Source organism: Lagopus muta, chromosome 1 (genome assembly GCF_023343835.1).
Source record: "Lagopus muta isolate bLagMut1 chromosome 1, bLagMut1 primary, whole genome shotgun sequence".
In the NCBI taxonomy this organism is placed as follows: Eukaryota; Metazoa; Chordata; class Aves; order Galliformes; family Phasianidae; genus Lagopus; species Lagopus muta.
In genome coordinates this window covers 190,600,770-190,617,260 of record NC_064433.1, presented here as the reverse complement: position 1 = coordinate 190,617,260, position 16,491 = coordinate 190,600,770, and the positions used below count along the sequence as shown (strand labels likewise).

At 42.2% G+C, this 16,491-nt stretch overlaps 1 protein-coding gene across 1 annotated transcript in view; it reads right to left on the bottom strand.

Moving 5' to 3' along the window:
- TENM4 (teneurin transmembrane protein 4) overlaps positions 1–16,491 on the bottom strand; it is a 1,593,907-nt gene that overhangs the window by 88,875 nt on the left and 1,488,541 nt on the right. The window contains exon 27 of the mRNA XM_048933792.1: positions 9,616–9,832. Coding sequence (XP_048789749.1) covers positions 9,616–9,832 — 217 coding nt within the window. The remainder of the gene's footprint in view (positions 1–9,615; positions 9,833–16,491) is intronic.

The window sequence follows — 16,491 nt, the reverse complement described above, 5'->3', positions numbered from 1 at the left end:
CATTCCCATTGGTAAAGTTCCATAGGCTGCTTTACTTTTCTACAAAATCCGAACAGACCTAAAGAGTTTTAGAACAGAAGCCAGAAAAGTAAATCCCCAAAAGCCATTTCACAGATTCTTATTAAGGATTTGTCTTTAATACTGACTCTGACCCAGTGTCTCATAACTTAAACGTTGGCCCTTCCAACACTTCTTATTCATAGATGTTTTCTGCTGACACTGCTTGGCACTGACAAAAATACTGCTTTTGCTGAGCATTTTTTCATTGTGGAAAGAAAATTCTACACGTCTTAAATCTTTCTTTTTTCTCTTTTTCTTTCTTTCTTTCTTTTTTTTTTTTTTTTTTTGCTGGCAGAAATGTATATTCTTTCCTTGACTGAGAATAGGTGCCAAGGGGAAATCTCACCCCCAATGAATTTCCGTACTGCCTTGAAATATTTCCTCCAGAACTCACTGTGCCTTCTCCCTCAAAGATTTCAGATGTATGGAGATAGTTATCTGACCACTTAGCCAGCTTCAGCCAAGTTACTCATAACAAGTATTTCAATTTGCTGTCATAAATCTCTTCATCTCTTTGATCTTATCTACCACTTCACATTTTACTGGGATAGATATGCTGGGAACCTTCAGGAGAGCATCATGGAGTGAAAATCTAGGAATTTAGTTCTTAGAATGACGGAATCATAGAATGGTTTGAGTTGGAAGGGACCTTAAAGCCCATCCACTTCCAACCCCTGCCATGGGCTGGTTGCCCCCACCAGCTCAGGCTGCCCAGGGCCAAATCCAGCCTGGCCTTGGGCACCTCCAGGGATGGGGCACCCACAGCTCTCTGGGCAGCAGTGCCAGGGCCTCAGCACCCTTGCTGGTAAGAGCTTTACTATTGAAATTAGTCAGTCTTACCTCTATTTCCTTCTCTGTTAACAGACCTGTGCAACAGAGGACACATCAGATTGTCTATGTGTGTTTTAGTATTCCTGCAAAATCAGTACTGAGGAACATCTCCTTCAGGGGACATGAAAAGGCTAATTGTAGCAATCTGCTATTTGCTTGCATAGGGATTTTAACAGTCTCAAGGTACTTCATCTGTGACATTCTGGGAAACGTAACCAATAAATATAGATTATTGCTGTTGTATGTTAGAAACACAAGCTGGTGGCTTTAGCTATCGTTACTTTTTTGTTTGATAAGAACACAGGATGCAGCAAAATACACCTTGGCCATGTTGGGTTGGATGCACCTGTCTCATGTGAAACAACCTCAGAGCTGTCTGGTCCTGGACAGGCAAAAAAATTGGTAGGATGCCAGATAGAAGCTAAGGGCATCATGATCAAACACATGGCCACACAGAGAATGCCTGAGCTGACAGATGAAGGGCAAAAGAAGAAAAGAAAACTGCAGAACATACAGATCTTCAAGTTTATTGCTTGTGGCAGTATCCCCTTCAAAAGCTGTCTGTGAAAAAAGCTCTGTCTGGAAATAAAGCTCTGCCCACTTGTTTCTTAACTGTGCTGAAACATCTCTTGGTAGGCTTTTCTTGAACTGAGTTAATTCCTTTCTAGGTTCTTCAGTTTAACTGTAGGAAAAGCTTAAATTGGCAACTCCTCTGCTTATCTAGATGTCTTCTGAATTAAGAAGCTAGGATTTGAAAAAAGAATGGAAAAGATCCTGATAACAGGGTGTTTTGTTAGAGAAGAAAGGTATGCTCATATGAAAAAAATATAATTAAATTGAAAAGTAGCCATCGAGAAAGACTCCACCACCCCCATGGATAGCACAAGTGAGTTTCTGAAAGGCTTTGGCACATGTGGGGCAGTGAGGATAGAAATTGTGAATTAGATTCAGCAGAGAACCTTGCCAATAAGGAGAGCACCAGAATGTCAATCTGACACAGGACTGAATGTATTGATATTCAACCAAGTCCCAACCAGGGATCTGCTAAAGTGGCTCTGGCAGACGTGGTTTGCAGCAGATCCTGCCACTCAACCTTGCAAGAAGCCCAGGAGAGCTGGGAGAAAAACACTGGATAATGAAGAGCAAAGTTTAGGAGAGCTCTGACCAGGCTCAGTAAAATAAAGTCAACGTTATGTTGTTTGCAGCAAGATAGAGGATCTGCTCTGTTTGTTCAACCTGCTCAATTAAGCTCTTTATAAGGTCCCAACACTGAAGGGTTAGGAGATGTTGATGGCTCCTTATGTGGGTAAGGACTTTAATTGCTGGCCTTTTTCAGGAAACCCTCAGCTCTCTCTCAGATATTCTACAAAACAAACAGTACAGACAGCTGAACAAAATGTTCCAACGAAAACATTGCTTAAATTGCCTGAAGAAGGGCAGGAGAAAAAGAAATGTGAGGTTTATATGATCATGGCTAAAGAAGGTGGTATTCCAAGTACAGGAGGAAAGCACTCATTAATCGAGATTTTACAATACCACCTTCAGAAGCAGATTTGAGCATCTTCGTCTCATTAGATGAAGTTTAACTTGGCAGTATCAAGACAGGGGGTCTTCTTTGTCTGTTTTTTGACTATCTGTGACTGCTGTCCAGTTTCTCCAGCTCCTCACTGTGTGCTTCTGCCCTTGTTCTGCTCTGTGAATAACTGGCTCTCAGAAATCTGCAGAACCATCTCAGTTGGCAGTACTGGTGACGGAGTTCTAGATGATCCAAAGGGAGAAGAACACTCTTTTCTTGCATGACAGTTAGTAACCAGAAACAGCATCATTTTTGGAAAGAGTTGAACACCTATCCCTTCTAGAAAACACAATCAAATGATCACTGCTCTCAAAACAATTCCCTAATGGCTCAGTCTCTAAAGGCTCAGGTCTCCACGGTTCTGAAAACTTCTCCCAGTATTTGAGCCTTACTGCCACACTTGTGTGCCTTATTCCTCAAGGGATGGAAGGAGGAAGATGAAGGCAGAGTCTGCCTCTCCAATCAGCCAAGCAATGTGGTCACTGCTGGACAGAAATGCCACTTGTGCCATCCAAAACATCTTGGGTCTCTGTGCCTCACTGACGCACTAATTCTGCATCCCCAGATTTTTCAGTTGAGGTGTAATGGAAAGATGGGAGGATAAAAGAATCAGGGAAGATGTTCAGCAAGGAGGAAATGAAGAGGAAAATACATTAATGCTGGTCTATGAAATTATTAAGCCGGCTCCAACTATAACTATGGAAGTGAAAGTATTTTAGAAAAGCATTTTTTAGGAAATACAATGCCTATAAAGTTGGGCCGTGCTTTACTGCAAAGTTTCAGTGCAAAATCCCTTTATTCAGTGTGTGGTTGGCTAAAAAGTGCTTTAAAATCTGGTTTCTTTCTTCCACTTCAATAAGACCAAAGAAACGCAGCCCTACAAGGAAACAAAACCACGTTCTCATTTTGTTAGATCTGTAAAATCCACTTCAGGTTCAATAGCTCATGAGATGCTAGATAATTTTTGCACCTAATGCTGAATTATGCTCATTTCAAAATTTTTTCAGAAGTGATCCTATAATCATTATTTCTATGAGAGGTAAAGACTTTATAGAGCAATAACTTTCTGAGATGAATAATGTATTTGTGTCAAGTCATCACACACACAAAAAAATCTCTGCAGATCTTGCTAGTTCTGTTATAGTATTTTATGGTTGGTATTTATGTTATAAGCTATGGCCACCTATTCAGCTCTGCAGAAGACCCAGAGTAAATGCCATACCTCCCACTGAATTGAAGGCACAGTGAAAGCAAAACTGAACAGGGCAGAAGAAATACATTATTGCCAGGTAATGATAAGATGAGCTCTCGTTTTGATGATCACAGGGAAAGCTCTTTAACTACACACAGCCCTTCTGATAGCTTTGTGGTGATCCAAAGGAATTAGGGAAAAAAAATGATACAATAAAATAGAAAAGATTTTATGATTGGGGTTTTAAAACCAATTTTTTATATACGAGGTTTTAACAAATTTAACAAGCAAATGTCATGCTCAAAGGACACAATTTTCCTGACAAATGGAAATGGTTGACAACCTCAGTAGGACTCAGCTGTTTGCATCCAATAGCTCCAGGCTGCTGCCCAGCACTGATCTGGTGTGGCAGAGCATCACCCCAGCAGTGCAAAGCCAACGGGATCAGCTCGTCCTGTGCAGCTTGAGGCAGGAAAACAGATTTTGTTCTGAGGAGGATGAGGGTGCCCCAGCGGTCCTGTTTGCACATGGATTACCAAACTTGTGTAGAAGCAAGGCAGCAAGCAGCTTGGGGCAGAAAGCTCCAACTTTTTGAAGGATAAATGGGTCCAAGTGCCATGTGAGAGTCATTACAACCATGAGTTGATATTTTCTTTGGAGGAGACATAATGAAATAATCAAATCATCCCATTGAACAGGATACGCTATTTCTAGTGATGTTATCAAATTGAATGGAGCTAATGGCTCAGCTCAGGGCTATCACGCCAGTACGTCTATTAAGGAGCAATACAAAACAGTGGGTGTGTGGGCTGCTTGTTTCAAGGGACCATATCTTGGATATGGAATAAATATTAATCAAATGTCTACGTGCCATATCCAAGAGAATACATCGGCATCTACAGAGTGGGTTAGATTCCAAAACTCAAATATGCACAGCAGGAACTTCATGATCCGGGAGGTACTTAACTCACTAGGAAAGTTTTGCTTTTCTGCTTGGGAATTTTGAAGGCTCGAGCTCTGTTTGCTTCACACCCCAAAAGCTCCCAGGTCCACTGACATTACAAGAGCTTCAAAGTCTCTCAGGCTCCAGACACGGCTCATCCAGGTGGGTCTCCCAAGGTGATGGACGTAGGAACCATGAGCCTCCATCTACATGTCAAAGGCCAGGACTCTCAAATTAAGTGTGGCAAATGGGTCTGCCCTTATCTCCGCTTCTTCTCTTCATAGTTTCCATTTCCAATCTGTTTTCTTGGCTACATATGTGGCATGCTGTTTTATCCTTCATATAATGCCAGTATTTGTTTATATATTCTTTTGGTTTTAAACATTTGTTTCCCCACTGAGAGGAGAAATCAATAGTTCAATGTATACTGACAGAGAAAAGATGAATTCATAATTCGTCAAGTATGACTTTTTCTTGTAGAAGTTCCTAGCAAATCCAGTATAAGAGCACTTGGTAATAAATACTCAATAATTTTTAGTATTTGTTAAAAGCTGAATCTCAGCTTCTCTAATGACTGTACACAGAATTTCCTTTCACTGCCACCTGTGAAAGGGGGACATAATGACATTATGATAGTGCTATGTTATGAGGAGAAACATGAAGAATCGTAGGAACTTTTATTTCACAGAATCCTGGGGGTACAAACGCCACAAAATGGAAGTAGGTAGCTGCATATTATGCATTAATTCTTTATATGGAAATAATGTCAGGCTGAACTCAAAATCACTGTGAGCCGAAATAATGCTATGGTCTATAATTTAAAATGAAAAGAGAAAGGCAAACATTAAAAGGCACACACACATACATATATGCTCTGTACACTGAAAAAAATAAGTTTTACAAGTATGCTTTCCTGCATGTGAGAGCAATTTCTAAAATAATAACTGTTAAGTCTTTTGAAAATTCCTCATTATTCTATATTTCAAAAAGCTGTGATCTGTCACTTATAAGTAGTTCATTTAAGCAGAAAGATACAAAAATAGAAGGATGCCCTTGGAAGACAGAGAAGCTGAGATGATTTGAAGAGGTGTTGTGTTAGCTTGGTTTAAAATACAGAAAAATATGATCCTATTCTCACAGCCAGGTACAGGAACATAGGTACCATCCCTTGCCTTGAACACTGGCTCCCTTTCCAGGTGAGTCAGTAAGGCACATTGTCCACGTGGAGGCACAAGGAGATGGAGGGAATGTGCAGATTTCATTTCGCCCAGAAACTTTAACCACAAAAACTTACTATGTTTTCTACTTAAACAATTGATCTAAGGGCAATAAGAGGCTGCTCTTGCAGTTGGTATCAGATCCTGCTCGGTTCATAACGCAGCAGGCCACTTCTAGCTGCCCATTTAATTGACATGGGTTAATATGTCTGGCAGCAAATAGATATGCACAAAACATGCCAACAATAAGGGGTACAAACCACATTTTCTTAAAAAACCACCTGTTTTTTATTTGCAAACATACTTTATACCCACGCCATTTCTGCATATGGTTTTCTGAGATAACTTAATCCTGTGCTAACGCTCAGTTTAAAGAGCTCCAAGCTCAGGACTTCAGCCTGTTCTTGCAATTTTCTGACACTGCCCCTCAAGAGAGAACAAAGATATCAGGTGTCCTACTTGAAAGTCAACAACTTGACACCACCGTGTCTTGTGCTGCTCCTTATAGTGATGGACAACTAAGAATGGCTTAAAAACAAAAAGCAAACAGCAAGAGTAAGTGGTTTCCAAATCGATACGCAAACGATCAAGTAGCAGAAGAGCACTTGTTATCTGTTCATCAAAATGATGTGAAAAGACATTCTGTGCATTCAGAATTTAATTTAGCTCCTTGCTTTATCATCATAAACACTCATTTCAATATGGGCAATGATTATTTTTTTCTTCCCAAACATGAATAATATATAATTGCTGGTATTTTGGACGAGATCAGGTCTTTACCTTTATCCATCTGGGTAATTTATCATTGTCTTTCTTTTTCCTTGCAATGGTGAGAGAGCTTGTCAAGTCAGCTTGTTCTTAAAAAGCTGGAGTGTAATTCAATAATAAATTCACTCAAAGGCTAGCTGTCATGAGGCATTCACTTATTTGTATCCATTAGGCGATCTGCACGGCTGTTCTCTCTAAAGGATAGCTAAGCTGCATCTCTGAAGTTTGGGAAAGACACTGCATACGTATTCAGTCATCTTCACTCTGCTGCCCTTCCTGCATAGGCCAGACAGGAATGCAAATGGGATGTGGTGTTAACACCTCCTTCCTAACTAGTATGCTTTGAAATCTCATGTCTGAATGACAACAGCCATATGGCAGTCAGGAGATCCTCCAGTCACCTCTGCTTATGGGACTGCCTACAGCAAGTGGCATGGATCGAACTCCAGCCATGAAGGGACCTGGATGGAAGTGGGATATCGCATGCCCAGCAATCACAGAATCAAAGAACCACAGAATCACAGAATGGCTTAGGTTAGAAGGCCTGTAATGATCAGTGAGCTCTAACCCTTGCTGTGGGCTGGTTGCCCCCATCAGCTCAGCTGTCCAGGGCCCCGTCCAGTCTGGCTTTGGGCACTGCAGGGATGGGGCACCACAGCTTTATGGGCAGCGTATTGTCTTGATCTGCACCAAGGAGAAGACTTCATGAATCACAGTGGAAGCAATGGAATAACCCAAAAATGTAATGTCATTTTTAGCAGCTCAACAGACCAAGAAACCCAGACTGTGTGCTGCAGTGCTTTCTCATGGGAAAATACACCTTTTATTGGAGTCTTCTGCTGTTATCTGCAACTGTTCTTGTGATGAGTCAGATTTTTAACTTGAAAGGTGCAGGACAATTACAGTCTAAGGTGGTAAGTCTGTAGAGCATATTTAGCAATATACACCCTATGTTCATATTTTAAGAATGGCAATCTTTACAGTCATCACTATCTCTATGTAATTCTTTGCATTAAATGGAACAAGGAGCTCCATTTATTAGTTCCACTGTAGTTAATGAAAAGTAATCATTAAAATCCTTCCTAATGATTTGAATCTCTGCATTCCTTCACTCTAGAAATCTATATGCCAGATAAACATTACTGCTAGCAGGTGCTCCTTCTGAATCCTGAATATTTAGCAGAATGTTTACAGAAGGAAAGTAATTCCTTTCTACATAGAGATCTACTATTAGTTCTATGAAACACACGTACCTCCATTAGGAATTTACGTGGCCCTAAGTGACACTGTTTCTGGTTCTCTGCTGGCACTCCCAGAAGCAAATTCAATGTAGAATGAGAAATTCTCATTTCTTCCCCTAACCTCTGTGTGCTGCTGAATGCCAGCAGCCTTTAAAGAGAAGCTGCAAATTGGTATTACGCATGCATGTTGATTCCTACAGTTCTTTAGCTGTACAGAAAATATTGTTAAGCCCAATATACATGCTGCTGAAATACTCTAGTTATCAAACAAGACAGTTACACGTGGCCCTGGTACCACAGTCCACTGTGGAAAGACTTCCAACAGTGCATTCAACTGATGAACTACAACCCTAAATATATCAAAAAATGAAACTGTGAGTACAAACAATTTTGTATTCCATGACCTGATTTTAGAACAACGAATTACAACAACTGACAACAGAGAATTCACTGTTCCAGCATTTAGTCCAGAGCCTAGGCTGCTCAGTACCCAGAATGTGCAAACTTGAGAATGCTGGCAAAGGAAAACTGTTTGCTACAGAATGACTGTTTGGCCTTAATCTGAATCATTGCCATAAGCTTTCATGGAGGGCTTGGCAGCAAGACAAATCAGAAACTATCACATTAGGCCAGTTCTCCCACACTGGCATGCCTTCACGTGGTTCATATCTGAGGTCAGGCTGTAGACCACTGAAGGTGTCAATATGTGGGAGGTGATACCCATGGGGGGTGATACCCACTGGATGCTGGCAATGTCCCTTCTTCAAAGAGCACTTGGTTACACCCAAAGGGCCTGAGAGGCCTGCTGAGATGCAAGTACTCAAATAACTACTTGCAGGAACACGAGGATTGCGTAGCTTCAGTGCCAAGCTATTCACTGCTGTGCGTGGGAAAGCTGACAGTAAGCAGTTAATGATGGGGTGGAATTCAGTGGAGTTCAAATGTAAGTGTTGAGAACCACCTCGTGGCTCAGGGTCACCACTTCTGAAAGGCAACATTCGGAGTGGACACTGAATGATCTAAGAAGCTGATGCCCCAGGGTATGTATTGTGGCATCCTGCTTCAGGCACATGGTTTTAAAGGGACTGTCTCTCCTGACAGACAGGCATGCCCTTAAACAAATGCCTGAAAAGCAGTCAGAGACATGAGCTACACATGATTTGCTAGTTCCTATCTCTTGATGAGCAATGTAGTGAAAAAGAATGTCTCAGTACTACAATCAGTGTATATCCCACTCGATTGTTTACATCAGAAGTCACTCTAACAGCCCTCCCTGCACTGCAAGATTTTATCTAGGCTTTTGGAAGCCATACCAAAGATTTTAAAGTTTGTGTTAGCTTCCCTCTTTGTTGGCTCTGTCAAACCTGTGTTTAACATTGTAGAAGGCTTGCCATTGCTGTCTACTAAATACTTCTGGAAAGTGCTGAATAAATGGCTTTCATTCCTTGAGATTGGAGAAGGAAGGACGTGTGTAACTCCTGGGAGAGAAGCATCTTTCTTACTTCAGTAAGAAATAATAGCCTAAGTTTCCATAGAATCATGGAACATCCTGAATCAGAATATTCTGAGTAGGAAGAGACCCATAAGGATCATTGATTCCTATTGAAGATGACGAGACATCCACCAGAATTAGATCACCCCAAAATTTTTCACAGGTCTACTTCCCCGAAACCTTTCCTGTGTTCTGCATCTTGCTAATGTTCCTTCTTAAAGCAATTTGCCATTTCACATCTTACCATGGCTAAGTGGCTCACACTTTTACTGAAGAAAAACGAGAATTCACTTACCCTCCTTCGAAGGGATTGTCTCCTGGGATGATGTGAGTGCTGTCTTTGCCAATCAGGAACTTGATCCGATCGTAGAACGAATGCAAGCTCTGCTGGGAGATGGGTGCTTGTGTCTCCTGGATGATATCTAGGGGGTCCGGGGAGCCCAGGCACAGTGAGTTGACATGGCACAGTGGCTGCAAGCAGCAGTCGGGGTCCATGCAATCCACCAGGCCATCTGCAGAAGGATAAGGAAGACTTTAGAGCAAATGGAACATGAAACATGGCAGAAATCAGGGTGCAAGAGCTCTTTATAATGTACACATAGAGAAACATGAACTTCATGCTTGCATAGAGCAATGCATTTTCCCTTCAAACTCCAAAAACAGCATCATTTCCCCTCTTGGTCACTGAGATGATTCCACAATCCTTCAAGTTTTCTGCTGTTTTTCCTTTCTGTTCATGGATCAATGATTTTCATACGCTGTTCCTGTTCCCTCTACAAATAGCAGGTCAACTAAATCACACCAAAGGTAACAGTCCTTCCAGCAGGACTCAGTAGTGGAGAAAGCCATGCTATCTACAATGGCTATAGAGAGATCTACACATCTACCCCACTAGAGATTCTGGCCAGATAAATGAGAAGGCAAACATTTTGCTGGAAGTATTCAGTCTCATTTGGCTTTTGTCACAGTTATTTCATGCAGATTCAGAGAACCAGGCAACCTTGAAACTCTCAGGATATAAATACTGTATTTTCACCAACAGTACATTAAAAATAACAACAGTAATAGCAGTGGACATACATGAAAGAAGCTTGCCAAATGTAGTCCAGCAAAATGAATTTGTACATCTGTCCACTCATCAAACACACAGCCAGTATTACCTCCCCTGCCATCACCACAGGAGCATTCCCCAGTTCATTTTCAGATGCCACCTCAGGAGAGGTTTGGTGAGGCATCACATTTAGAAATAAAAGTTGTTAGCATGTAGTAGAGGTGGATTTTGAAAACAGATAAGGGAGCTGGATTTTTCTTTTCTTTTTTTTTTTTTTCTGGGGATTTTTCAAATCGCCAGTTCAAATGAGACAGGTAGATAGTGAATGAAAATTGTTACCATGTGATGGCTGTTTAGAGAGCTATGTGAAACCAGTGGTTGGTCTCTGAGTAGTTGCTGGATGTTCTACGTATCAGAGAAACCACCTCTACAGCTAGCATCCTACTGACACCTTTGGTAAGAAATGAATGTGTTTGGAGAGCAAAATTGCCCTGAGGGGGTAGGTTTCTCCTGAAGTGGGATTAGATTTGGAGTTGTCAGGCACTACATGGGCCCTGGGCAACCAGATCCAGTGCCTGATTTAGGGGATGTCAACCCTGCCCACAGCAAAGGGGGTTGGAACAAGATGATCTTCGAGATCCATGCACCCAAGCCATTCTATGATTCTGTGATTGTCAGGATAACGTATTTTCTACGTCAAGGAAACAGTAAAGGAAGACAAACTTGTTTGTCATTATGACATACTATGAGCTTCAGTTTCATCCCACTTACACTGGTGTGAATTAGAAGCCCTTTGTTATTGGCACTACTTTGAATTTACTGCAATATAAATAGAATGAGAATCTGATCTGTTATTATTTCTGCAGTGCTTATGATGGCTTGCATGTCATGCACTGGTATTCTGTTGAATTAGACTTGTCCCATTCTTGGAAGATTTTTGTGTCATGAAACATCACTTGCAACACCATCTCATGTGGCCACCCTCACAAAGAAAAGCAGAAAGAAAGCCTGTTGAGTGCTCCCAGAGCTTCCAGTCTACGTGTGGGTCAAAGTGGGAGGAAAACCTGCTCCATGCACACAAGCACCTGCCAATAAGCCATTTCCACAAGTGCTCTGCAGCTGCCATTAAAGATAATGGGAGACTAGCAAAAGTGCTTTCCAAAACCCCATCCATTACCCTTACCTCTGTCTGTTCTGATATCACTACATCTTTATAACTCCTCACAAAATTGCCACAAAAATTTATCAGCTCGGGCACAAAATCTACCCATCTGCCTTCTCTCTTGATGACTAGTGATAATGAAAAAGAACTAATTACATTTTATTTGCCCATTAAAAAAACGACTCGCTGCAGATGATTAGGCCAGGAGGATTCTGGAAGGTCAAATCTCAGATGGAATCTGAGATACCGTTTAAGAACAGAGACCTGCATAGATGTAACTTGCTTATCCATAGCTACATCCTAGAAAAAAAAGACATGTAAAAGAAAAAAAAAAAAGACAAGCCAACTGTTACTGCACTGATTATAGTTTTAAGGAAGATATAATATTGTCGTTATCTCCTCCACATTGATTATGTTTTCCACTATAAAGACAATGTAGTGAGAGGATGGCAAACCAGCTGCCCCATACCTCTTCATTACTGTCTTCATTTCAGACGTCAGAAATGCATTTGGGACCTGAAGCTGCAAGACAGAAAGCAACTGTTGCCTTTGCAGGAAACAGCAGAGAAATGTTGGAAGAACAGATGCACAGGACAATGTTTTGTACCGCGGCAGTGACGAGGCCTTGCCTGCAGATGAGCTATGCAATTAATATGTTTCAGGCCTGTATGCAGTAAGGTGGAAGTAATTACACCAGAGAGGTTTGCCATGGACACCTTAGATCCATTCAGGCCCTCAAGTGTTGGAGTTTAGCTACTCACATAACAGCATTTTCAGGGCAATACATTTAGTTAGCTTGGAAAACTGAAAGGCCATTTTTGGCTGAGGCGTAGAGAACAGCGAGAGTTAAAGCAGATCAGGGGAGATTTAGACTGGCTAGAAGGAAAAAGCTTTTTACAATAGGGGTAGTAAGTCGCTGGAACAGCTTGCCTGGAGAGGTGGTGGATGCCCTATCCTTGGAGACACTCAAACTGGACAGGGCTCTGACCACCTGAAGGAGCTGTAGGTGTCCCTGTTCATCGCGGGGGAGTTGGATTAGATGGCCTTCACAAGTTCCTTCTAACTCAAACAATTCTGTGTTTTATGATAAATAGCAATGGGCTCTTGAACGTGGAAGCCATGATACAGAATCATAGAATCATTAAGTTTGGAAAAGACCTCTAAAATCGTCTAGTCCAGCCATCAGTCCATCCCACTGTGCCCACCGACCATGTCCCTCAGTGCCATTTCTACCCTTTTCTGAGATGGTGACTCCACCACCTCTGCACCTCCCTGGGCAGCCTGCTCCAATGCCTCACCACTCTTTCTGAGATGAAATGTTTCTTAATATCCAACCTGAACCTCCCCTGGCACAACTTAAGGCCATTAAATCTTGACCTTTTGCTGTTACATGGGATGTGTACAGAGCAATAAGGTCTCCCCTCAGCCTTTTCCTCTCCAAACTGAACCATCCCAGTTCCCTCAGCCATATGACCGTGGCACCTCAGACCAGACAACAAATGTGCTGTTGAATTGTACCAATGCAAGACTGAAAGTGCTTTGTAGAGTGTTTGCAATAGTTTATATGCTTTAGGGTCACAAAAGCTACTCTGACCTCCCTGTCAGACTGCTATATACAAGCTGTTCATTTTTCCCCCAGAACTGGATTAAAGCCTGTCTTTTAGAAAGATATCTCATATTTCAAAGACATCTGATTACAGTCAGTCCACCACTTCCTCCGGTAAGCCATTCAGATGTTTAATTACTGCTAGAAAACTGCATCTTATTTCAAGGTTGAATTTGTCTAACTCCCATATCTCACAACTGAATGTTTTTTTTTGCCTTTCAAGGTAACCAATATCCTTCTGCACTGCATGATCAGATGCCTTTTTCATGTGCAAGTCTTGCCACACAGAGCAACAAGCTACTCAAACCCCACTTCTGAACAGCTGAACAAGACTAAAGTTCTTGTTTATTTTCCAGCTGCCGGATTTAGATTTTTCAGTGATTTCACATGGGGCCAACAAACTGGACATGAAACAATTGAGGCAGCAATATTGGTAGAGAAGAGATAGCAATTCTCTACTTTTGTGCTGGTTTTTGTTGCACTTTCTTTTTTTTTTTTTTTAAATGCTAAGGTTCACAGTAGCCTTTTAGCAACAGCAAACAGCATTGCACTGAGAACTCATGTTGAGACAATTATCCCTGGGACCTCTAAATCCTTCTCTGAGCCTTTGCCTTTCAAGAGTCACCCAACCCATAAGGATTGCATGCTTGCTTTGTTCCCAGGGGAATTACCTTGCATTCTGCTGCCTTAAGATTTTGTTGGATTGTGATCGTGTAGTGATGTCAGATCACTCCGTATCAAAATGATCTGGGTATGTATTTATCACCATATCAAGCATGATTTGGTGATATACGGTGATACAACGATTTTATCAGGAAAGATTTAAACTGTACTTGACAGTGCTGAATAGGGTTGGATGCAACAAGCAATTCCAAGGAGCCACTCTAGAAGCAGATTCAACCACAGATACCATTCATTAAACAAATGAATTCAGAGATCTGTTACTGTGCCAGATTTTAACCCATTTTGTGTTCTTTTGCATTTCCATCTGAAACGAATCTTTACATCTTGGAGATGTTTTCAGCATGTTCCTTACTGGTGTTGCAGACAGCTGTTCCATCTCATGTCCTCAAACACCTCCTTTTCTTATCTTCCCCATATCAGATTTTTGCCCTGTATTCTTAAAAGTCAGAGTGCATAGACAGAGAGGAATGCATTCTGACTGTCTACCACCAGCTCACATCAATTTCTTTCTGCCTGCAGAGGATGGGCCCAGGTTTGATATTCAGGAGAGTGCAGTTTTTCTGTCATTGCTATCCTGGCTTTTTTTTAAAACACTCTGACTGGAGCAACTGGGGCAGCTAAGTGAGATCATGACAACGGATCTGAATGCTGACCTTATTCAGAACGAGTTTCACAAGTCTCTCAGTGTCACAACAGTCTTCTAAAAATACTCACCTGGATGCCAAACTTAAGATGACCTAAAATTATGTGGCTTTCAGACATTGCATGTGGCCCATCACTTTCTGAATACCATACCCTTCATGACGTTTCAAGAGCCACCTAAAACAATTAGGCAGTTTTTAAAATCTGGAGCTGCTGGGGTTGGTGTGGAGAGTCAGGGCTGTGTCTCATGGAAGATTCAGGTGCATTGGAGGAAAGTGCCTCATGCTCTTTGGTATCTATCACTCAATGAGTTAATGGTTCCAAGCCAAAAAAAAAAGAAGCACAAACCCAAACCACTGACAAACTGAAGCTATTCCACATGTGTTATGAATCATAGAATGGCTTGGGTTGAAAAGATCATCTAGTTTCAACCCCCCTGCCCAGAGCCACATCCAGCCTGGCACTGAATGCCTCCAGGAATGGGGCATCCACAGCTTCCTTGAGCAACCTGTTCCAGTGTGTCATCACCCTCTGTGTGAAAAACTTCCTCCTAAGATCTAACCTAAACCTCCTCTGTCTCAGTTTAAAACCATTCCCCCTTGTTCTGTCACTATCCACCCTCACAAACAGCCATTCTCCCTCCTGTTTATCCGCTCTCTTCAAGTACTGGAAGGCCACCATGAGGTCTCCCTGCAGCTTTCTCTTCTCCAAGCTCAACAAGCCCAGTTCCCTCAACCTTTCCTCACAGCAAAGCTGCTCCAGCCCTCTGCTCATCTCAGTGCCCTCCTCTGGACCCGCTCCAAGAGCTCCACGTCCTTCCTGTGCTGGGGCCCCAGGCCTGGACGCAGCGCTGCAGATGGGGCCTCACAAGAGCCGATGGAGGGGGACGATCACCTCCCTCTCCTGCTGGCCACTCTCTTTTAATGCAGGCAAGCACCACATCTCCCAGGAGGCTGGCTGCATGGGACATGAAGGAGGGGGCAGGCAGAGGAATAACTAAAGCAGTTTTATGACTATCTTTCTTGCATGTAAGCCCTCACGTCCAGACTTTCTGGCTTCCCCTAAAGCCTCCTTTGCTGGGAGTGGATTAAGAGCCAAGGACACAAAACCAGCCATTAACTGATAGGAGAAAGTGTGCCTGTTGAGCTCCACTGCTCATTGGGAGATGCAGGTATTCTGGCTTACCTCTGAACTACGTGACATATTCCAGAAGAAAAACTAATTGCCATGGTCACAGCCACTATAAGCCTGAAAAATAAGCACTCTCTGGCAGCAAGGGGCCACCACCCCTGTGTTCCATGGACTGCTGCTGCACTTGCTGGCTGCAAAGTGCTCACAAATCCCACAGGAGTCTGGGTTCCAAGTCCCTCAACCACCATCATGCAGTGCCAACAAAGCCTCAAGGAGCAGAATTTCACACAGAAGCAAAGGACTGGTTTTGAGAGACTGCTTTTGCAGTAAACAAGATCAGCTGAGAGCTAATAAAATTTCAAATTAGCTGTGACTTTTCATGGCCCCACAATTGTGTTGGCTGATTTAATGGGCAGCGTCTTAGCTCACTGAGATTGAATAATGGAGCATTTCTACAGAGTTATGGATGCTGCAACAAAAATCTGTCATGCTAACATCAACAACAGAATGCAAATAACTTTCATCTGGGAGTGTTATTATGTGTTTAAGCTGGCTCTGACAGGTGCTGCATGTCAAGTGTCAGGATAGAACAGGAGGGCCACACGTAGGGACAGACCTGCTGGTACATAGGGCATACATGACAAATTCAAGTATTGCTCCTGCTGAAGAGAATGAGAGTTTTTGCCACTGACTGCAGTGGGAAGAGCTCATTGAGAAGCTGTGCTAGATGAAGCAAGACTAGAAAGAAAAGAACAGTAAAAATATGTTGGCTTTCAGCAATATTTTCACTGCCATTGAAAACATAAGATGCTCTGATTGCACATAATTGTGGCTCTCACCTCATCCGCTTCTTGCCTTCCACTCTTCTTCCTGTATCATTCACCAGACAACAGTA